General features: G+C 44.8%; 1 protein-coding gene across 1 annotated transcript; it reads left to right on the top strand.

Annotated features, from left to right (window-relative positions):
- Positions 1-1,048: 1,048 nt before the first annotated feature.
- Positions 1,049-17,887, top strand: LOC125918463 (layilin; the record flags this gene model as incomplete). Its single annotated transcript, XM_049624459.1, has 6 exons — positions 1,049-1,346; positions 7,247-7,404; positions 11,800-11,832; positions 12,451-12,534; positions 14,628-14,724; positions 17,214-17,887. Coding segments are annotated over 6 exons (1,034 nt in total), but the record flags the coding sequence as incomplete, so codon positions are not given.
- Between the last annotated feature and the right edge of the window lie 5,840 nt (positions 17,888-23,727).

The raw sequence follows: 23,727 nt of genomic DNA, 5'->3' as shown, positions 1-23,727 counted from the left end.
TGTATCTGTATTCCCGGGACCTAGCACAGTGCCAGGCACAGAGTGGACACTCAGTACATGCTGGTCGAACAAAGTTCCAGTGCAGCAAGGCTTCAGGCACCCAGATGCAAGCTAGGGTGGGGTGTTGTTCCTCCTCAGTAGAATCCCACACATTTGTCTGAGGTGGTGCTCAGTCCTTCTGGTGTCGGTCAGATACCACACGTCACATAGGCTCCCAGTGCAGCCTGAAACTGTGGTGGCGTGGGAACTGGGCAGCATAGTTCAATGGTTATGGGCTTGACTCCGTAATCAGAATGGCCTTCCGACTCCAGTGAAGATACTGATAGCTATGTGACTTTAGCCAAATTATTTAATGTCTCTGAGCCTCAGTTTTCCCATCTGTAAAATGGGGCATAAACAAATCTACAGCACAGGATGATCAGGAGAGTTCAGTGAGATAACATATGTAAATGCAAAAGCCCTTAGCGTAGTTCATGCCACATGGTAGGAATTCAGTACAACTTAGCTGTGTCTTGAGGCAAGTTCAACAACAGACAACCCGCACCGACCTGATGCTCTTAGCTTCCGCTTACACCACAGACTGGGTGACATCTCAGTCCTACGACCTAGGCAGAGGGTTCCAGGATAGAGGAGCCCACACCCAACTTCAGAATACCTCTCTTACCTGAAGGAAGCACCAAACAGAGGTAGCTCACGCTGAACCACACTATCCCCTGAGACTTCCCGATGATGTGCCAGTGTTAGATGTGTGGCTTGGGGTGAAACCATAAATCTTCATCTACCTGTGTTCTAAAGGATAGTCAACAATGTCTGCTTTTCAAGAATCTGTAATGGAACGAATGAAACGTGGAGTTCTTACGCAATATAAGCGTCAGGGTTTAACATTGCATCTCCATGCCGGAAGGGGTGTTAATTTGCTCTGAGAGGCTAAATGACATTACACAGTCCACCGATGAGTAATCAGAATCCCTGCCCAGGGATAGCTCCATTCCCATGCCCTGGTATACTTCGGGGAGTCCTGAAATAGGTTGCCTTCTATTTTCTCTAGGGCAGCCGGTCTGCCGGGGAGGGACACAGAAGCCTTGCTATAAAGTCATTTACTTCCACGACGCTTCTCGAAGACTGAACTTTGAGGAAGCCAAGGCAGCCTGCAGGAGGGATGGAGGCCAGCTGGTGAGCATCGAGTCCGAGGATGAGCAGAGACTGATAGAAAAGTTCATTGAAAACCTCCTGGCGTCTGACGGCGATTTCTGGATCGGGCTCAGGAGGCGTGAGGAGAAACAGAGCAATGGCACAGCCTGCCAGGACCTTTATGCTTGGACCGATGGCAGCACGTCAACATTCAGGTAAGTGTGTGGAATCCACGGCAGCCAACTCACTTGACGTAACTCAGAAAGGAGTTGGGCTGAATCCATGGTGCCAGGTCAGTGGGAAAGAGGAGAAGACCCAGCCAGGCAGAACCCTGAGGGGACAGCACCAGAACAGCCACTGACCAAAGCGGTGTGGTGAAGGTGGTGGGATCCGTGCCCAACTCATGTCCCAAGAGCTCTGTCCAGGTGGCCGTGGCCCGGAAGCGTTGCTTTAATAGCAGGTGATGCTTGAAGTGAAATGGTTCTGGCTGTCCAGCCTTTTGGATTAGAACCCCAATGAGAAATTGAAGGTCTGTGGAGCTAAGACTCAATATAGGGCTCCCGACCACAGGGCCCGGATGGACCAAGAGGGGACTTGAGGGATCCTGCATTTTGGAGGGCCCTTGTAAACCCACAGCACCAGGACTTAGTGATTTCACACCGCACCCTGGCATCATGGCTTTGCCACGGTCCCTCCCTAAGAAATGCAGTGACATGGATAAACATCAAAAGATAGCAAAGTCAAGAGGCATAGACTGGAAAAGTGTAACAAACTACAGTGTTACTAGATAAAGAGTTTATAGAAGTCATTAACACGCTAAGAGTTTCTGTAAGTCAGTAAAACCCCAAAATATAAAGAGGCCAAGACCTGAGCAGACTGTAGAAAAATAGAAAATCTAACTGGTGAACAGTCACATGGGGGAAAAAAGTTTGAACTCATGATCAGTCAAAAGAATGCGGATTAGGGGAGCCTGGGTGGCTCAGTCGGTTAAGCGTTCAACTCTTGATTTCAGCTCAGGTCATTCATGATCTCATGGAATCGAGCCCCGAGCTGGGCATGGAGCCTGCTTAAGATTATCTCTCTCCATCTCCCTCTGCCCCCTACCCCCCCACCAAAACAAAGAATGCAGGTTAAAATACATGATTTTACCTGTTACATTTAAGACAGCTGATCATCCTCTGTCAAAGTCTACCCATTGTGCTGACCACATCCATACCTTCCAGGAGTAGGAGTAGCCCCTGCAGGGTTCTGGGCCTCTCTTCCTGGGAGAAACTTGAAAAAGGAAAGTTCTTAGGATGAAATGTACTTCCCATCACTGTCGCTAGTCCCGGGGCCACAGCTGATACTCAGTGACCTCCCTCCTCTACTGCAGCCCAGATTCCCCTCTCTCTCTGCTCAGGGAACCTCCATGGCTTACCTCGTGGCAGGGACCCAGACCCTCAGCCCTGAGGAATGTGAAGCCCCAGTCAATGTGCACTTCTCAGGCTGGAGTGACTGCACTTTTCCATCTGCCATCCAAATTGGGTGTGTGAATACCCACAGGAACCCAAGGAGACAACCTGGATGCCAAACATTTCTCCCTGCCCAGGATAGGTGATAGCATAGCTACATCCTCCTGCAATGGGGGCCCGTTTCCTCCTACAAAGGTAATCACTGCTCCTCTTGCCCACGTGGCAGCCATCACTCCTAGTTTAATAAGACTTTTCCAGGGGTGCCTGGGTGGCTCAGTCGGTTGAGTGTCCATCTTCGGCTCAGGTCATGATCTCACGATTTGTAAGTTCGAGGTCCACATCAGGCTCGCTGCTGTTAGCCTGTCAGCGCAGAGCCTGCTTTAGAGCCTCTGGCCCCTCTCTTTGCCTGTCCCCCCATTGCACTCTCCCAAAAATAAATAAATATTAAAAAAAAAAAAAGACTTTTCCTAGATCTCCTGGGGGAAGTATTTCCCCCTTTGGGTCCTGGGACATCTAAAACCCACAGAGCCCAGCATTGCAGAGACAAGAAGCACGGATTCCCCAGTGGGTCACTACCAGTGATGGTAAGCAAGCCTCCTCCTGTTTCCACCCCCTGGCTCCCAGATCCATGTGTTCTTGCTCTTGGGGACACGGGATGATACTTGAGCCTTGGAGGATGTTTTGGAGGATGATCCTGCCTCCCTGCAAAAGTATTGCCTCTAAGCTAGTGCTTCAGCTGTGTCGTCCATCATTCTGTCAGGCTGGCAACTTCCAGATGCTGCAACATGTCATATGACTAGTAAATGCCCCAGCAACGAGCCCCTGCCACACCTCCTTTGCTATAAAGTAGGCCCCATGGTCCAATGAGGTGTCATTTGGGATTGTGTCCTGGTAGATCTAATACTACGTAAGCTCTGGATAGCGGTGCTGACTGAGGCCCTGTGGCAGGAAAGGCAAACCCGTACCCAGGTTGTATGTCTATCCCTGTCAAAGTGAATCCTTGCCCCTTTCAGGATGGAAGGAGTCCAGTGCAGTCAACTTGCCACCGAACGCCAGGCCGGTGTTCTAGGATTGGTGTTCCTTTAGGGACTTAGCTGTGGTCTCCGTTGCTGGAAGGGTCAATGTTTGGCAGTAGCTAGATCAGCCTTGGTGAGTGGGAGTGGGTACTGTTGAACCCATGCGTAGCCTCCATCCCTGCCACCACAGCTACTGTAGTGAGTGTCTGTTGTGCCGGCCCCAAGGCAGCTGATACCAGGCTAGCTGACATCAACGGGCCGAGTCGTTTGTCTCCCTGGTCATTTAGTGCCTCTTCAGTGCTAGAGGCTTTCTGCCGGGTTTTAACGTGTGATAGATCCTCATACTTCATGCCTCTTCCCGTATGTCTATTCACATCTCCCTAGCCGAGAGTTCCCTATCCCCAAACTTCCCCTCTTTCTCCTTTTAGACTCCTGATCAGCTGGCCAAGTTCTGTGCCTTACCCCTGAGTCCCTATAGATTCTGACCTCCAGTAACTTCTCTTTCTGTGCCAGGTAGTTGACTAAGTATACCATCTAAGCTCTGGCCGATGGGAGGATGTCCCATTACCACTCGGTCTTTCAAGGCCAGCTCTGAGTGGGGTTGTAGTGCAGCAGCCGTCCATTTGGAATTGTACTCACATTCTTGGCTGATCTATCCATGGACCGAACTCAGGCACCTCTATCAACTAGTCATAAGGGGTTCCCTTATGCAGCTATCGGTGTAAGCTGATGGAGAGTCTTTGGAATGACAGTGCTAGAGGCTATGGCAGCCCGCTCTACCTGCTCATACGGTGCCCTTTGGTCCTGAATATATATTGATTCTGGGCCTTCCCATCCCAGGACTGGGTGTGTCCGATAGTACCTCACTCACAATGGGTAAGTTGAATTGCACGGTCTCTTGGTGCTCCCTGCCTAGTAGCAAGCCAGGAGCTGCTTTGCAAAAGGTGATTATCTCTCCGTTTCAGAAGACATGACCTTGCTATAGAATCCTAGGGGTTTACATTGTGATTCTCGCATTGGGGCTTGTTACAAATTCTGTGTGGCATTATTTTTCCCATCTGGATACCTCTGCTAATAGGATCTGCTAGATAATAAGTCTGCTTGCACTATAGCCTAGACCTGCTTCAGGGTCCTTTTTCTGCTCTTGACCTCACTCAAAGCTGGCCGTCTTTCGTGTCAGCTGATACATGGGCCAGAGCTGTATGTCCAAGTGTGAAATATGCTGTCTCCAGCACCCAAAGGTGTTACGCTTCCTACTTCACATTATTCTAAGATGCTTCAAGATGCAATATTTGTCCTTTAATATGAAAGGGATGATCTGGAATTCCCTAGATCACTAGAAACCTACACATTTTCATGAAGTGGCAAGCTCTTGAATCTTCATAGTGTTGACATGTAATCCTCTGGAGCACATGAGTCTTCCTAAGCTCTTCTGGTTCAATTAGCATGATGTCAGAAATATAGCAGACCAGTGTGATTTTCTGCAAAATGTGTAGGTAGTCCAAATCTCTTCATACCACATTATGACGGAGGGTTGGAAAATTAATATAGTTCTCAGGCAAGATGATAAATGTGTATTGTTGTCCATTCCAAATGAATGCAAATGGTTTTTTATTCTCTTTCTGATGGAAAATATTGTGTTTACCAGATCTGTAATGTGGGTACCCAAGGGCAAGTTAACCTGCTCTAGCAAAGACACCGTAGATGGCACAGAAGCTGTAATTGAGGCTTCTACTTAGTTGTATTTATGCTGTTCTAGTGTCATCCTTCAGGATCCATCTGGTTTTTGTAGGAGCCAGACTAGTGAATTAAATAAAGGTACGATGGCGAATAACACCCTTGCATTGTCTAGAATGGTGGTACCATTTTCTGTGATCTTCCCCTCGGTAAGATACTGGTTTTTTTATTTACTGCTTTGGAGATGTTGGGGAAGAGCAAAGTCTCAGAAGCTTCTACTTGACCTTGTCCACTATTACAGCTCTTACCTCACAGGCTAAGGAACCAACGTGGGACTATACCAACTACCAACTATGGCAGTTCAAGTCATATATCTGCAGACTGGTAAATGACTGCAGGGTGGGTCCCACTGTGAGCTGGTTCTGGGCCAGAGCTCTACTCAATACCTGGGCTCAATATGCTCCCACTCTAATGGGTAGTCTTGATGATGTTTCAAGTCTTTGGATATCAGTGTCACCTTGCATCCTGTGCCCAACAGTCCTTATGATATTTGGGTATCTCCTTTCCCCCAGTGTATGGTTACTCTACTAAATGGCCATAGGCACCTTTGGGAGAACAGGAAAATTATCCCCATGTGTACCAACCATGGCGTTGCAGGGTCCTTCCTCCTGACGACCTGGCCTCTTCTTCTATCAGTGAATTCCAAGCCTGAGACCTGGCTCAAGTCCACAAACCAGGTGCCAGGCATAAAATTCCACCCATTCCATCATCAGTGAAATGAAATAACATAAAGCCATAAGGCCAGTGGGGAAGAGAACAAGGCAAGTCAAGTTAGGAGGTCCACCAACTGGGTTGGAAAATGGCCTGGAGGTAACTAATGGGGTAGAGCCCAGCCCAAGTCAGGGCCCCCAACTGCCCAGGCACAATGTCCAAATAGTGCTGCAAGTTCAGTTATTGTCCAGGCAAATTCAACCCCGTAGGCATAGCAAAGGACCTTCCCTTTGGTGGAGGGCAACACAGCCCTCAAGCAGAGCCGTACTGAGGTGCTGCAAGGAGACCTGTCTCTCAGCTGCCTCTTAAGGAGGGGCTCTGACAAGAATCAGGCAAAGCAGCAGGGCCCAGCTAAATAATCTGAGCATGAGGGTGAGATCGGGGCCTCAGAAGGAAGCAGCTCAGGTGGGTAACCACGCAGACTATAAAACCCAGCCCTGAATCACTGCATGCAGTGAGTGCTCACAGCGTTCAGACTCTCTGTGGAATCCAAGGCCCTAAAATGGGACCCATATACTCAACTGGGTGGCAGCACCATTTAATTCCAAATACCACCGGATAGTGGAGCTCAGGCTGCTAACAGAGCTAGGAAGACAAAGGCAAGAAATGTGGCATCAGAGGCTGAAGGAGGGGCTCATCCGCCTGATGAAGTGAAAACAAGATAAAAGCTGAAATTAGACTAGGTGGGCCCTCTGCTCTGTCCCTACCCCCTCACCTGCCTTGACAGCCTCTCCATTTTGGAAAGTCTTGCTCAGATGCTTGAATTTTCCCTCTACTTCCTAGGGCTAGAAAGGCAGTTATGATGGTTGAAAAGCATAAAGAGATATGAGCGAGGCAAGCTCTGGCTGAAATGAGCCATGCCTCTTGTCAGTGCGTCTGATTTCTACAACAAAGAGAAACAAAAGCAGGTTCGCAAAAAGCAAGCAGTAAGATCATCCCAGACTGCTTCTCATAATTGCTTTGCAGACATCATATGGTAATATATTCCTCCCCGCAGAGAGCCTGTGGCAAATGTCAGATGATTGGTTGTGATGTCCACCTTAGAAAGCATGTGGTTCTACATACTGGCAACGCTTCAATTCCTCCCTGTGTTACTGTCTCCTGACGCAGAATCCTACGTTCATGGTTCACTGGAACCCGATGGGAAAAGTCTGGGGCTTCCTTCTCCAATTGTCTCCATTGTTGACCCCTTTCCTGCAGGAACTGGTACGTGGATGAGCCTTCTTGCGGCAGCGAGGTCTGCGTGGTCATGTACCATCAGCCATCGGCACCTGCTGGCATCGGGGGCCGCTACATGTTCCAGTGGAATGACGACCAATGCCACATGAAGAACAATTTCATTTGCAAATATTCTGATGGTAATGAATCCTTCCCCAAGTCATGTGGCTGAATCCCCAGCTGCCTCTCTTAACTTCATAAGCAGCTGCTAGTTCCCAGAATTTGTTATGTGGTCTCTGAGAAAGCTTGTTGGGAATGCCAGCGGTGTTGAACACTGGGGAATGCAGTGACAGTTCCTCGTGGAGGAGTACTTCTAGCAAAGGAGAGGAGTGTCTGATGCTAGGAGAAGGGATGAAGAAAAGAAAGGGTCTAATTTATGTCTGACAAAGTGAGAATCATGACAAGTTCAGGAAACAAAAAGCCCTCTAAGTGGACAAATTCTTATTCTTTCCACATGTGAGGTTGGCTGTAGGAACTTGGAAAAAAAGAAATATGAAAGGAAGCTGGCCATTGTTCCTGCAAGTCTTCTAACAGCCATGTGACATTATTTTCTGGGGCTTTAAGGAAACAGAATAATGACCCGAGGAGGTAGATAATGGAGTACACCGATTTCACTGGCCTTGGATAGATAGCGGTCACCTTGAGGAGCAGGCTTAAACCACCTTGCAGATTCACCTGGCGTTGGCTTCTAGGTCTGTTAAGGTTTTCAAATTGGCTACAAGCCTGCAGTCTCACTCTCCTGGGGTTTCCCAAACTCCCCCATCGTAACTGGCTTAGATCTAAACTTACGTGATTTTTTTTATCTGTCCCTGAAGTTTCTCAGATCCCTAAAGCCAACTGCTGGGTCCCAGTCCTCACCTTTCCTGGTGAGAATAATCCTGTCATTCTAAACTCTTTGAATTGGACTATGCTCTTGCTCTGGTTTTTGCTGCTTAAGGTGTTTTTCCTCTCTCTCCCCCACCTCCACCCCACCCCAGGTGAACTCCTCCCCACAGAGACCTAGCCCTTCCTGCCACAGAGAGCTGACTCAGGCAGGGAGGTGGCTGAGACGGGGCTGGCTTAGCAAGTTGCCTCTTTAGAGCAGTAAAAGCAAAACTTCCCATCACTCTGTTAATTATGTCCTATCAGCTCTGTGGTTTAAAATGTAATTTTTAAACATTTTTTGAAGGAAATGTGCGATTTTAAAAGTTCTTTTCATACCTTTTAATTTTTGGACTTTGAACCTAGCATGTATATATGTGTATATGCGTATATATACATATACATACATATATACATATATGTGCATATGCGTACATGTATGTACATATATGAAATATTCATAATATAATATTCATATATATACACACACTATTCTTTGTTGCTTTTGCTATTACTTGAATGACACCGAGTCCTGACAGGAAAAAGATTAAAAAAAAAGATGTACAGGATTGATGAGGAGAGTGTAATAAAAGGATATTTACAGAAGTGTGGCAAAGAGAAAGAGACGGTGAGGTGCCCAGGGACTAGCCACAGTAGGATGCTGTTACTACCCCTGAGCCCAAAGGAGCAAGTGGAGAGAATGGTTTTAGCAGAACCCCGAGCTCCCATGAGCTTGGAGTCATGGAATAGGAGCCACCCACCAGAAGCCATAACCATAAAATGCAGCGACTGTCAAACCGCGGTGGTGATGCAGGAAGGGAGCCTGGGGAGTAAAGCCTGGGACCTCTCTCTGCTCTCCTGCCTCTGCCTCCCATCAGCTAAGCCCAGTCAGAAGTGAAAAGGCAAGGGAGTCCCAATAACACAGTGCATAGACGTCAGCCTCCTGGGACACAGAGGAGGGCAGACTGGATCTGGCAGAGGGAGGTGAGCACGTGGAGAAAAACTAACACGTTGTCTTTATGTGGCCACCCATCTCCAGGATGAGTTCACGCACCTTAGCCATACAAGAAGCTGCACGAGCAGCTCTCTTCACCTCCACTCCCCCATTCCCCTGTGCACGTTGTGAAGCTGTCCACCCACCCACCCCCATTCCCCTCTGCACTCTATGAAGTTGCCCAAGAGCTCTTGACTGCTGTTCCCTGTGCTTGAAACGCTCCTCCCCTTTCCCAGACAACTCATCCTCACCTTTGGGGTTCACGTTGAACATCACCTCTCAGAACGACTAAGTGCAACAGGTGATCGTGAATTGGATCCTGGAGGATGATGATGGTTTTGTACAAAGCGCAGCTTTAGGACAATTGGCAGAATTTGCATAAGGTGCATAGATTAGGTAATAGACTATCAATGACAATATCTTGGTTCTGATCACTGTTACTGTGGTTATGTAAGAGAACCCCCCCCACACATATGCATATGTCCTGTATGTGTTCTTTGTACATACGTGGGTGTATATGTAGGTATAAGTAAGAATACAGATAGACATAGAGAGATACAGAGAGACAGAATAATTAAATAAATGATATGATAAAATTGTAACTTATGGGTGAGGGCTATATGGGTATTCCTTGTAGTATCCTAGCAAATTTTCATAAATCTGCATTTTTTCAAAATAAGAAGTTAAAAAAAATCTCCTCTGGGAAACCTCCCAAGGGCCCCTCAAAACCAAGTTAGGTATTCCTCCTGGGAGGATCAGAGCACCTCACACACACAGTATTTTAACTGCCTATTTATAAGTTTCTGCCTTTCACTGCCTGGTTGACATGAGGTCTGGAAACATGCACTTCGGAGCAATGAATCCCTGCACCTGATGGGCTAGGGGAAGGTCATCCAGGGCGGTCCCAACAGGAAGGCACACCATCTATTATGCCAGAGTAGCAAGAGACTGGTTGAATGACATCTAAAACTAGACAGCATGACCACGTAGAGCAGGTGGCCCGCTAGCCAGGGCTGAACTCTGGCTCACGTCTGAGGTGTGCGAAAGGCGTAGGTGTATCCAGTGAAAATGAGAGACAAATCATCTGAGGCGGTGCATTGCAGATACATCGTAGGGAGTGATGGAATGCTGTATTCGTGTTGTGCCATGTTTAATGCAGTTCTGCACCATGGATGGGACCATGGAGGGACAAGAAAATGAATACATCATGTGATGTTCTTGAATACACTGTATTATAATGTAATGTCACAAATTAGTGTTTGTTAATATCATCCTGTGTTTCCATATGCTATGGCCATCCCAGAGAGCGTAAGGACTCTTCTCGTTTGCTGTTGCGTCTCCAGTACCTAGCTGAGTTTGTCTCCTTGCAATTTTAATTTTCACTTGAGTCGTTTGGGTCAAATCCCAGTTCAGCTACTCAATAGCTATGAGATTCGGACAAGTTATTTACTCTCCCTGTACCTCAGGCACCTCATGTACAAAATCACCGTAGTAAGAGCAACCACCTCATTAGGCTGTTATCAGGGTGAATCATGTTTGTTTTTATAAAACACTTAGAACATGATGATGTTTCTATCATATAGCAGGAACTATATATAAGTGGGGTTTTTTTTTTAAAATAAATGAATGGATTTGCATTGCACACACACTTACAGGAAGATGATTAAAAGTTTCCTTTCTGAATGAAACTTCAGAATGGCCTTGGCATCCTGGGCTTAGGACTGTGAATTCCAAAATCACACCCTTAAGGGCCCCATCCCTATGAATGCCAGAGCATCTGATTAGCATAAGAGATTTACTACCAGTACCTGAGGGTCACACACTCTCAGCCAAAGGTAAAAGTATTCAGTGTAGATGTTCTGTGCAACCTGATTGTCCTGAGGCTCTTTGCAACATTTTGAATGACTCAGGTTCTGGATCACCAGTGTCCGCCTTGGGGCTGGCAGTGGTCTGCTTACCTACCCCCCTACAACCGCTTCCACTGCTTGGACATCATGTTTGTTACCCTCTAAAACATCCCTAGTGAGAGTTGTTAAAATGTCTTGGATTGCTTTTTCTTTTCTTTGCTTTTCTTCTTCTTTTTTTTAGATTGTTTTAAAATTGAGGCCTGAGTGTAGCTGGGGAGGGATAGGGATTACTGTTGAAACTGGATTAGCTGTATGTTGGGTGATGGTACATAGAAGTTCATTATACCAGCCTTTCTATTCTTGTTTATTTTTTAAAATTCCCATATTTAAAATTTTAAAATACTTTGGGGCTGGGTAGCTCAGTCAGTTAAGCGTCTGACTCTTGATTTCAGCCCAGGTCATAATCTTACGGTCGTGACTGCCTGCATCAGGCTCTGTGCTGACAGCAAAGAGGCTGCTTGGGACTCTTTCTCTCTTTCTCTCTCTCTCTCTGTCCCTCCTCCCCTCCTCTTCCTCTCTCAAAAATAAACTTAATGAAATAAATAAAATTTTAAAATACTTTTTTAAAAATACCCAAGTAAAGCTGGGGGAAGGCTAGTCTTGGTGAAAAAGTGATTCTTTTGGCCTGCTAACCCAGTTCCTAGCATTGAGTAACACAAAATAAAGTTTATCGGAAGACTGAGTAAATAAGTGGATGCCATGAGTTGGCCAGTTTCATTCAGATGGCATGGAAATTTACTTACTATTTTCATATTTGTTTCTTTCTGCCACAGAGAAGCCAACAGCTCCTTCTACAAAGCCTGGAGGTAAGCTATCATTTGAGTTGGGTTCATTTGGACTGTTTCACAGGCCCCCTTTACAGGTTTAGAACCACAGGTTCTTTAGACCAGATTTTCCAACAGAAAGAGCACGGGTGTTAAGTCATGCCTTTCAGAGAAGTAGATGCCGCGTGCAGCCCTGTCGAGTAGTTCATTAATCTCTCCCTGGCGTTGCCGATTTCTCCCAAAGCTGAAAAGCAACAACCACAAATTCAGTTTGGGATGTGACTTGTCATTACTGACAATCTGAGAGGAATAATTCCATCTAATGAGAAAAGAAGTGAGCCAAACGGATAATTTATGCTCCTAGAAGTGAGTCATTGGCCCTTCCCTTTGGCACCTCTGTATCTTATGTGCCTTGACGCCAGCTGCCTGCTGTCCGTTTCAGTACATGATTCTTGGCAGCAAAGATCTCCCCAGGAAGATGAAGGCAGTTGAACCTGTAGGCCGGCAAACTCAACCCTTAACTTTTCTATGCTTTTAAATGGCCCGAGTCAAACTGCTCCTCTTTTTTGGGGATCCCACCCACAACCTGGCCACCCTCAGAGACTATCTGGATTATGAGGCCTTTTCTCTGGGGTCTCAAGTCAGTGTGTCTGTCTCCAGGTGAAGGAACAGAGCCAGCAACACCTATGCTTCCAGAAGACACAAGGAAAGAAGATTCCAGAGAGACTTTTAAAGGAAACAAAGGTATGGACCCAACTCTCCTGGGGGAAATAGATGACGGGACTCTCCTGATCACAGATGACCAAGGTTACACTTTCTACTTTGTTCTTTCCTGTAACCACTTGAAAAATGAACTAGACAGGGCATCTGTGACTTTGCAGAAAGTGCACGAAGTTTTGGGGTTTGTAGTGAAACCACAAGGGGAGAGTAGTCGGCCAGGATGTGAAATGCCTGCCTGAGGATGAGGATAGGGCTGGGGGACGCCCAGCAGTTGTGGGTGGGGGCGGGGTACCGAGAGAATGGCTGTAGAGGAACAAAGGGGAAAAACCCAGGCCGTGAAGCCAACAGGTCCGACCTTGACATTCACTTGTGAAACAAATAGAGGAAATGGACACAAACATTTCACAACTGGAATCAAGAAGGATCAGAGAAAAGGGGGGTGATAACTGGGAGCGCTGATGGAATTTCCACCTGGAATCTCACCTGGAGTCTCAAAGAGGGAGATCTGGGTTTATGTGGCTGGGCAACTTTTAAAAACCACTTCATTTCTCTGTGCTTTAGTTTTCATGTTCTGCGTGACGGAAGTAACGCCATGTGTCTCACGTATCCGAGAGCCTCACTGTGGCCGTCAAATGAAATCGGATATTGTAATACTGCAGTTCAGTTCTGGCATTAGCCACACCAAGCTAGGACAGAGCCCACAGGTTAAGGGCACAGTCTGCAGCAAGTCACTTCAGACATCAGTCACAAGTTCAGGGGTCCCCAGGCCACCCCCACTTCTGGTCAGTTGGCTACAAATCCAGAGGATGCCCACAACCCCCTCAGGTTTGATAGCTCACTAGAACAACTCACAGAATTCAGGAAAAATACCATACGTAGGACTGCATTTTATTGTAAAGGATACAGATCACCACCAGCCAGCTGAAGAAACAGGTAGGGTAAGGTCCAGGAGGGTCCTATGTGGGGAGTTTCTGTGTCGTCTCCCTGGGGAATCAGGATGCATAATCACCCTCCTGGCACATCAATGTGTTCATTACATAGGCATGATTGATTTGGTCATTGGCCATGAAATTGAACTCACTCTTCATGCCCCCTCCTGTCCTGAGACCCCCAAGGAGCCCCCTTCCTGAGACATCTTACCAGCATAAACTCTGATATGGTCGGAGGGGCTCCTGAATAATAAAGTTACCCCTATTACCTGCAAAATTCCAAAGATTTAGGGCCTCTCTTCCAGAAGCAAGGTCAAATTTTATTATACAACCGATAAAATGTGTTAAAATGCTTTGAAAAAAGTACAAAGGACTCTACAGAGGTGGGTGGCATTTTCAGTGCTCATCGGTTTTATGGCGGCATTTAAAGTGGGTTTTGCTTTGGGCTCTTTGTGTGGTTGTTAGGTTTGCAGCCTCACAGGAAAACAAAGCAACAGCTTCCAGAAGGTTGGGAACCTTGGACCAGTGGGAGTAAAATAGGGGTCAGGCCCCAGTCCTTGATTCCTCCTCAAGCCCCATGACGGAAAATTCTTTGGTTCTAAGTCTTAAAGGATAGGTCGGGATAACAGACCTCTGAATGTCCTCCACAGTCACTGCTCTTGGTCCCAACTGGATCCAATTAGTCTTAGTCAGATTTGTTGGAAGGTTACAGTCTGATTCATGGGCTTCATGTGACCTTCTCTTTCCTGGTAACAGCGCTGAGACTCAATTCTTCTTCCCTCCCTCTTCCCCACCCCACCTTGGGAACTACCATTTCTGTCCCGAGAGCCAAAGACATCAACACTGCCCAAGCAGCTCCTGCTTTGTTAAGGGACAGGAAGGACAAGAAAAGAGAGTATCTCTTTCCTCTGGGGAAAAAAAAAACAAATTTAATTCAAAAAATGCCTCTCTGATATTTTGCAAGAGACTCCAACACTTAAACTTCTTTTCTCTATTACTTAGGATAACAAGATAGGTAGAAAACGCTCACTTATTGAAACTAGAAGACTTTGCCAACTGGGTAACTGTATACCAATTTCCTTCCAGGAATGCGCTCTTTGAAATACTCTATGTTGATTATGCTTTTTTAAGCCTGTTTTGAAGCACGTAAAGACCACTGATGCTGATAATATGCAATTTTCTTTTCAGAAGCTGCCTTAAATCTTGCTTACATTCTACTCCCCAGCATCGTCCTTCTCCTTGTGGTCATCACAGTTATGTGTTGGGTTTGGATCTATAGAAGGAGGCAAGTAAAACTGTCGTTGTGTGAGTCTTTGTATCTTCTGGACTCTTTGAGATTTGGACATTGCTCTGTTTACTTCATTAAAAAGCCATAGCAGCTCCAAGAGAATCACCATTGCAGATTTGAGAGTATATTCTCCGATGGGCTCAGGACATTCAGAAGTACTAAGCATTTGTGCTTAGTTGTGACTAAGAGAGTGATCTTATATTCTTTCATTTTTGTGTAAGGAAGATTTTACATGACTTGAGGGGTGAAACTGTGTTATTTGCCTACTTTGTATACACACATCACTCAGCACAGTACTTCCATGAATGAATACTCTCACTCCAAAAATGTTTGTTAGTTGGGGGAAGGAATAAATAGTGACCCATTGAAATATGACTGTTCCAGAACCTTCTGGCAAACATCTGCAATGAAATCACTTTATTAAAAATGAAATAGCTCAGTCTCTTAAATGGACTTTCTTTTAATTCAATATACAATTATAAATTGCTACCAAATAGCTCTACTAAGTAGCCTAGAGGACCTCTATTTATGAATCATGGGCCACCATTTTTGAGGGACCCACAGCTATTCTCAGTTGCTTTTTTATTCCCCATCATCATGCCATACATAGAAGAAGGCCAGTATGCCCATTTTACAACAGAAAAACTAAGGTCCGGTTTAAGATTTGGCTCCCTTTGATGACCATTTTAAGATGAATTAGTAAAATACCAATGCTTAAGATTTGACTTGTGCAAACCTTTGTATTTGCTTTAAGTTTTGACTTGTTTAAGATTTGACTTTTTAAGTTTATAGTCTTGATTGGACTTTAAGATTTGACTCCCTTTGATGACTATTTTAAGGTGAATGAGTAAGATATTAATGCAGAGTTGACCCTACAACAACAAGGGTCTGAACTGTGTGGGTCCACTTATACATGTTGTGGGTTTTTTTCCAGTAAATACAGTATAGTACTGTAAATGTTTTTTTTTTTTCTTCTTTATCACTTTCTTTTTTTTAATGTTTATTTATTTTTGAGAGAGAGAGAGAGAGATCACAAGCACAAGCAGGGGAGGAGCACGAAGAGAGGGAGAGAGAGAATCCCAAGTGGGCTCCATGCTGTCATCACAGAGCCCAACATGGGGCTTGAACCCACAAACTATGAGATCATGACCTGAGCTGAAGTTGGACGCTTAATCGACTGAGCCACCCAGGCGCCGTGATTTTCTTAATAACATTTTCTTTTCTCTCCCTTACTTTATTGTAAGGAAACAATATATAATACATATAACATGCAAAATATGTGTTAATCAACTATTTACAGTATCATTAAGGCTTCAGGTCGGCAGTAGGCTATTAGTGGTTCAGTTTGCCGGGAGTCAAAAGTTACATGAAGATTTTCAACTGTGTGGGGGGTTGGCACCCCTAACCCCTTCATCATTCAAGGGTCAGAAGTAGAACCTGCTTCATTTAATAATAACTTCCTTATAGGATCATTAGAAGGATTAATTCATGCAGAATGGGCTTATAGTAAACAGTCAAAAATATTAGCTCTTACTATGATTATTTTTATTAATTAATTCTCTTTGATCTAAAAAGAGAATTCAGTTAAAAGTTACAAATATATTTTCCAACTGCTTACTCTGCAGTTGTTTTTGTTTGTTTTGTTTTGGTTGGTTGGTTGGTTGGTTTTAATTTCCCTTCCTTACTCTATCTATTTAACACCTCGCCAGGATTTGGGAATTGTGACTTTGAAGCTGGAGTCTATCTCAGGGGGTTTTACCTTTTTTTTGTGCCACAGACATCTGTAACAGTCAAATGAAGCCTATGGACTCCTTCCCAGAACAATATCTTTAAATATATTACAATAAAATATTAAAATATATTGGATTACAAGGGAAGCCATTATACTGATACCACAGTTTAGCAAAATATTTCCAAAAATGATTGTGATTTGGTAATACATGCATTTCTTTATTAATGCTTCCTTATCTAGTAGTGGATATGATTACCGTAATTTTGAAACAGAGATGAGCGTAAAATACTTTAAGGCTTCTATGGCAACTGTGATGTGATATGAAAATAACCTGTGATTTGTGTTGGTGATCGAGTCAAAGGTATTACTAATTCTACTCTAGTTTGTTGCCTACATTCAGAATTGAAGGACAGGCTCACTTTCACTTGGAGATGAGTTTTTTTTAATGTGATATTTTTCCCATCTAATTCTATCCATGGACCCTCTGGGAGCTCTGAGGATCCCAGGATAACCACCTCTGTTCTATGCTCTTGCAGCAGTGAATGATAGCTACGCAATCACTTTGAATACAACACTTCCCCGTTTTGTTACCCCACCTCACCCCACCCCAAAGCCCTGACCTGTAAGTTTTGGTAGGTGAGAAGGACAGTGTAGTGATTGCCCAGGCTGGCCTCCTCCTGCCTGAACAGGAGACACGGGGATATTCTCAGTCCCCTTGTCTAAAATACTTGGCCCTGCTTTTCTCTCCTCCTAGGAAAGGGGAGCAGCCAGGCCCCAGCGCGAAGGAGCAGCACACCATCTGGCCCTCTCCTCATGCAGGGAACAGCCCAGACCTAGAGGTTTACAACATCATTCGAAAACAAAGTGAAGCCGATTTGGCTGAGACCCGGCCAGACCTGAAGAACATTTCATTCCGAGTGTGTTCGGGAGAAGCCACTCCCGATGACCTGTCTTGTGACTATGACAACGTGGCCGTGAACCCATCCGAAAGTGGATTCGTGACTCTGGCGAGCGTGGAGAGTGGCTTTGTGACCAATGACATTTACGAGTTCTCCTCAGACCGAACGGGGAGGAGCAAGGAGTCTGGATGGGTGGAAAATGAAATATATGGTTATTAGGGCACATGAAAAACACTTGAACAAATGGAAATGGGAACGAAAAGAGGAGCAAAACTCTCCTATTTTCTGTGAGGAAAAGAGAATGTGTATGAAAATGCTCAGTTCAGGTCTTGGGGGTAAGCATGTCACCCCCATTAGCCCCTGTTGGATCCCCAAGTTTGGCCAAATCCCCAACCCCAGCTTCTCACCCAGATCAGCCTTATGAGAAAGCACCTTGCCCACGGTCAGGCACATAGTAGAAAATAAATGTCAATCGATTGGTTCTAACTGACTTTCAAGGGAGAGTGACTTCCCTGGCAGGGATAAGTTTGAGGCTGTGGGACTTGGGAAAGCCATCTCTGGGTTCTGGTTTTCTCGCTCTGCTCTGTTTCATATATATATATATATATATTATATCTGGGCAGCAGATATAATCACCACGAGACAGAAATTACAGAATCTTTTCAAAGCCCACGTACTGTGGCATCGGGCTGGCCAGTGTACGGACGAATCTTAGATCTGTTTTGTTTTGTTTTTTTTTTTTCAAAGAATCAAATCAAATCAAAAGCAGGAAGCAGAATGTTAGTCTGTCTGTGTCTACAGCCCTTCCTCTGCATGTAACCTCAGGGGACCTCTTTTTCTTTCTCCTCGCATCCAAACTTGGACATATCCAACTTGGAAATACGTTGCAAACTAAAACTGGAATGTGAGTCTCGGCTTCTAGGCTTCTTTTTGTGCTCAGCCCCGGTAGTGCTCTTGTTCTCCTCGTGTGTTTGTTTTACGGCAGCAGCAACATGGTTTGGCTGATGATGATAATGATTCTTCCTTTGTGTTATGGGACTTATCTCAAATAGTTTTGGACTCAAATCCACAGAAAAGTTTCTTGGCCCAACATCAGCTGTTTGCACTTTGAAGGTCTGCAGGCTCTTATCTAATATCATCAGCAAACCCCTTCTAACTTATTATGTTAAATTTTCCAATGCTTATTTATTTTTGAGGGAGAGAGACAGAGTGTGAGTGGGGGAGGGGCAGAGAGAGAGGGAGACACAGACTCCGAAGCAGGCTCCAGGCTCTGAGCTGTCAGCACAGAGCCCGATGCGGGGCTCAAACCCATGAACTGGGAGATCATGACCTGAGCTGAAGTCGGACGGTCAACCGACTGAGCCACCCATGCGCCCCGTAACCTTTGATCATATATCTTACTTTTTTCATAGTTTGTCACTTTGTCTCACACACGGAGCCCCGAACTAGACGGAGTTAGCTGGTCTGGGTCCGAGCAGTATCACGTGCAGTCAGTTGTAATCACTGCCCAATGGCCAGCTACACGGGGGCAGGGAGTAGGGTGGACAACAGAATCATCACTTATGCCTGCTCCCAGGAAGTGTATTTTGTGGACTCACAACATATAAGCAAAATGAGTGACCCCGTGGTCTGAAGGACCGATTCGTTGCTCCAAAACATCAAAGATCCCATTTTGCTTCAGATGTCCTGGGTCTATAATCTATCCCTTTATCCTCCCCTGTGTCACCTACTGGGGCCCCTGTTAGGCTGCACCCCCATCAGGGTGGGGATCCAATCCGCCCTGTCAGCATTGTAACTCCCACACTCCAGACAGCGCCTTGCACAGAGTAGACCATCAATATTTGTTGAATGGATGAGCAATTCATTTTTCAGGCTGATATAGCATAGTCTATGTAGGTCAGCTGAAAAGTTTGTAGAACTTAAAAGTTCATACTCCAACTGGGTGGGGGAGGTAACAGTTATTTTAGTTTAAAAAGCATTCCTATTGCCTAGGAAGAAGGAAGTATGGCAACAACAAACAGAAGTTGGTGAATTGTGTCAACAACTTGCTTTAAGTCGCTGAAGCTGGTAACTAAAGGTTCACGGGACTCAAGTGCAGCTGCAGCTTTTTACCCAGGCCCTTTATATTTGCCTTTACATTTCCCTGACTCTCCTTGAAGGAGGTAGATCTGAGGCTTGCTCTCTGGTCTCCTGGTTTGGTCACCTCTCAGATAAGTCCTTTCGGTGTCGCGTACTCGCTGTCTCAGCGATTATCCTTAGCTGTGCCTCAGGCGGACGAACTTGGGTTCAGTTACAAATTTGGCAAGCCGTCCAGGAGCTCCTTGCTCACTGTTCATCTGCTCCCAGCCAACAAGGGAAGTCCAGTGAGTCCAAGCAGCTGCTTAGGCTTTTGATCCCAGGGGACTCACCCCAACTGGCGCACCAGACTTCGGCACCAAATTTAGCTCCTGCGGCAAGGAAATCGTTTTGAGTTTGGGTTGGACGGATGGCTCTTGGTGAGTACTTTGTGTGCAATGGCATGTGAGCTTATGTCTTCCTCCCTTTTGGTTCAATCGGTGAAGCTCTGACTTTTGGGGAGGAACCAGTGCTCACAGAGGAACTCTGGGCTTCATTGGGCTTGTGTGTCGTTGCAACTTTTGGTATCTTTGAATAACGCTAGCCATGTTCTAACTGGGAAATGAGAAATGACCGTTTGATCCCCACATGCTGCCCTTTCGGCTGTATTCTCCAAATTTGGGCAATCTTTTTTTATTTTTTATTTATTTATTTATTTTGCAACACTACTTGGCCACATCATCCGTTAGACTCCTGAGAAAAATGACCAAGTGGTGTGTCTGTAAATTAAAACCCCATCTTGCAATTAGGTTTGGTTTATAAAAGATGATATCTGGAAATTGAGCCTTTAAGATTTTGTTAGCATCTTGTCTGTGTATTTGTATGGGTGTCCGTGTATATTGTAAATGTGAAATGCTTTCTCTACCTCTGGATGGTATTCCTAAATTTAATTTGTAAGAGAGCTCTAGTTGGCTTAAAAGCAAGTGCTTGTAAGAATTGGGCATTCTAAAACTCAGAAAAATGGGAACTGACCCAAACATTTTTCAAGTTTACGTGCTCTGGGAAAATACTTGGTATTAAAGCTAATTTCAGGTTGTTAGTTCTATTAAAATGGACCTGTCTTTAGAGTTGTCAGCATTGTATGTAGAACTTCTGTTCTGCCTGTGTTTACTGAAAGCCAAGGAGGTTCATGTTCTTTCTATTACAAAATTTGTTAGAAAAGAAAAAGTGTATGGTATTGGTCTTTCTATCACCATTTTTGTTGTTGTTTTAGTTTTTTTGTTATTTTAGTTTCTATTTTGTTCATTTGGGTTTGTTTGGGGTTTTTTTAGAGAAAAACCTTATTACTTTGTCTAATGCCTAATGAGGTTTTATGGGTAATCTAAGAACAAATAAACAACCAAATAACTTCAATAAATGTCATTCAGACTACCAGAAATAATAAGGGAAATAACTCTGCAAGCAAAGTGAGACTGGTTGTTTAAAGAGGGAAAACTTAGGACAAATTCTGATGTAAAAAGGAAAGTTGAGAAGATTTGTGAGAAGGGAATCTTTGGAAAGGAATTTTTTGCATGGTTGAGGCTAAGATTATGGAGGCTAATATGTAAAAAAAAAAAAAAAATTGATTTTGGAGTGATCAACACCTGGGGAAGAGAAGGGAGAGTAAGAGATATCCAGCTGTGATACAAGATCAACAGAAGTCTTAACTGATTCTCTGGGGAGTTCTAAAGTAGGCTCACCCTTAGGAACCATCCTAAGTTAGAGCAAAAGTCATGCACTTTTATAATAGTCATGGTATGTGACCAGCTGAGAAGAGGGCGTGACCTTGGCAAGGCAGCTGTCTTCAGTCAAGGCAATCCTTGATGATCTCTGAGCGTTGAGGACTGTTGGCTGCCTTTCTCCAGCTGAAAGCCCTACATTCCTGATGGAGATTCTGATCAGAACATCCTATATCAACACAGAAGATGACAGGCAGGGAAACAGAGACCACATAAGTTTGCTTAATTCATCTTGTTGGAATGTATGAGTTTTAATGTCAGAAGTATACTGGTATAAGATGGTGTTGTAGACTCTGAATCTAAAATTCTCTCTTGTCTAGCAAAACAGTGAGATGCAGGATTGAAAGTGAGAGATGGCTAATGTCCAGGAAGACAAGAGCCCCGAATAAGGGCTCTTGCCCCGCTTTTATTAGGATCAGAAGGCTTACAAACATGGTGATGGACGTGCATAAAGGGACAATGAATCTGTGAATATTAACTTGTGGACGTGAGGGAAAGGGGGTCTTGAAGATACTCGTGGATTGGATTGATATAAAACAAAATCCAGGTGCTGGGTAGTCAGGAGGAGGGTTGTTTCCAGCCGACAGGAGGCAGCACCTCTATTTACCTTAGCCAGCCTCGGGGATGAAACAGGGAGAAATAACCTCAGGGTTGACAAGGAACCTTTTCTTTTTTTTAACCATCTCGACTCTGGGCTGCTTTGCCTGCAGCGCCAAGGTCCATAGTCCAATTCACCAATTTACCTAACCTGGCCCTATCCTCCTGTGAAAGCAGCTTTCTGCCGTAGTACTAAATTGGGGGTGCTTCCACCCTGAACATCTAATCTTGTTTATTTCATATACCTACGTATTGGGCACCTTTGCACTGTACCTATTTTAGGCCTTTGCCTCTCCCTCTCTATTCTGGGGGCTCTGCACCCCCTATTTCTGGCACCTTTGCACCTCCCTATTCTAGGGGTGCCTTTGAACCCCCCTATTCTTGGGGTGCCAATCTGGTTTACCCAGACTCAGGTGTGAGCATTTTATGGCTTTGTATTTCTTAATGCCTTGTTAACCCATTGGTGTAAGCCCAGGGGATTGCTAAACTTATCCCCCACAAGATGGGAGTTTGACTTTTCTCCCTGTTAAAATGAGTTTTCTTGGATTACTGGTCTAAGTTATAAACAAAGGTTTTTCTTTATCTTTAATCTGCCTAGAAAAACAAAGTTTCTATTAAAGCTGAATCTTCTCAACATTAAAAGAGCCTAGTTTTGTTGAAAATTATACAACTCTCTGCATTTGCCTCTAGAATCTTATTGCCACCTTGGATAAATAGATAACTACATTTTGTAATGATCTAAATCTTATTTAGGCATGTGCTTTAAAATCTTGTGGATATTTCAGAAATACTTCCCAAATTCAACTTTGTGATCACTCTAGTTACTTCCAGATGAAGATTGGGGTTAAAGGAAGGGAATATTTCTGCACTCATTGAGAAATATTCCTTAGTTCCAGGTTGAAACCCAGCATTCTTCAGTTCCAGGATTTGTGAGTTCTTGTACTGGATTTTATCCAAGGCCTTAGAGGGGATTGGTTGTACCCAAGTAGTACTTACCGATTTCTTGAGATGATCTCTCCCCTACTGAATAGTACTTTCAGGTCTGTCAGAAGCTTGTTGGTCCAAGCAGTGTTCTTTTTGATGTTCTCCTTGCTAACAGCATGTAGGGAACCTGTGGTTTGTGGTGGGACCACCGAACAGCAGTATGTCACCCATAATGGTGCATTGATGAATATGGTTAATCATTTCTTCCATAAGATACTCTGAGATAAGGGTTTGTTAGATTTCCAGCTGGCTTTAGAGGCAGCGTGGTGTCCATATCCCCATTCTTTAGCTCTTCTGAGGTCCTCTCATCCTCCTTGGAATATTGGGGTTAACATTTAGTTAAAGAGTTTGGGAGTCTTTGTACAGGCTGCCAACTTGGCTTGATCTGCCCAATTGTTCCCTTGGGCAATCATATAGCAGCGGATAATAAATAGCTGCTGGGTCACCACTGCATCTAGCTCTTCATTGTCCTTGATCTGTAAAGCTCTCATCTGTAAACATCTTAAGATCTGGATTTCTGGGTATTAATTTTGTATCCTTTTCTGAATTCATTCATTACTTCTAGTAGTTTTTTGGTGGATTCTTTAGGATTGTTTTATGTACAGTATCGTGTTTGCAAATAGTGACAATTTTACTTCTTCTTTACCAATATGGACATCTCTTACTTCTTGTCTTCTTGCTATGTCTAGGACTTCAAGTACTATGTTGAATAAAAGAGGCAAGAGAGGAGGCTCCTGGGTGGCTCAGTCAGTTAAGCATCTGACTCTTGATTGTGGCTCAGGTCATGGTCTCACGGTTTATGTGATCGAGCACCACATCAGGCTTTGCATGGGTGGTGCAGAGCCCGCTTGGCATTCTCTCTCTCTGCCTCTCACTGCCCCTTCCCCACTAATGTGCACATTATCCTCTCTCTGCCGGTCGGTGTCTCTCTGTGTCTCTGCCGGTCGGTGTCTCT

The sequence above is a fragment of the Panthera uncia genome, unplaced genomic scaffold (genome assembly GCF_023721935.1).
Source record: "Panthera uncia isolate 11264 unplaced genomic scaffold, Puncia_PCG_1.0 HiC_scaffold_834, whole genome shotgun sequence".
Classification (NCBI taxonomy): Eukaryota; Metazoa; Chordata; class Mammalia; order Carnivora; family Felidae; genus Panthera; species Panthera uncia.
This window is presented reverse-complemented; position numbering and strand designations above follow the sequence as displayed.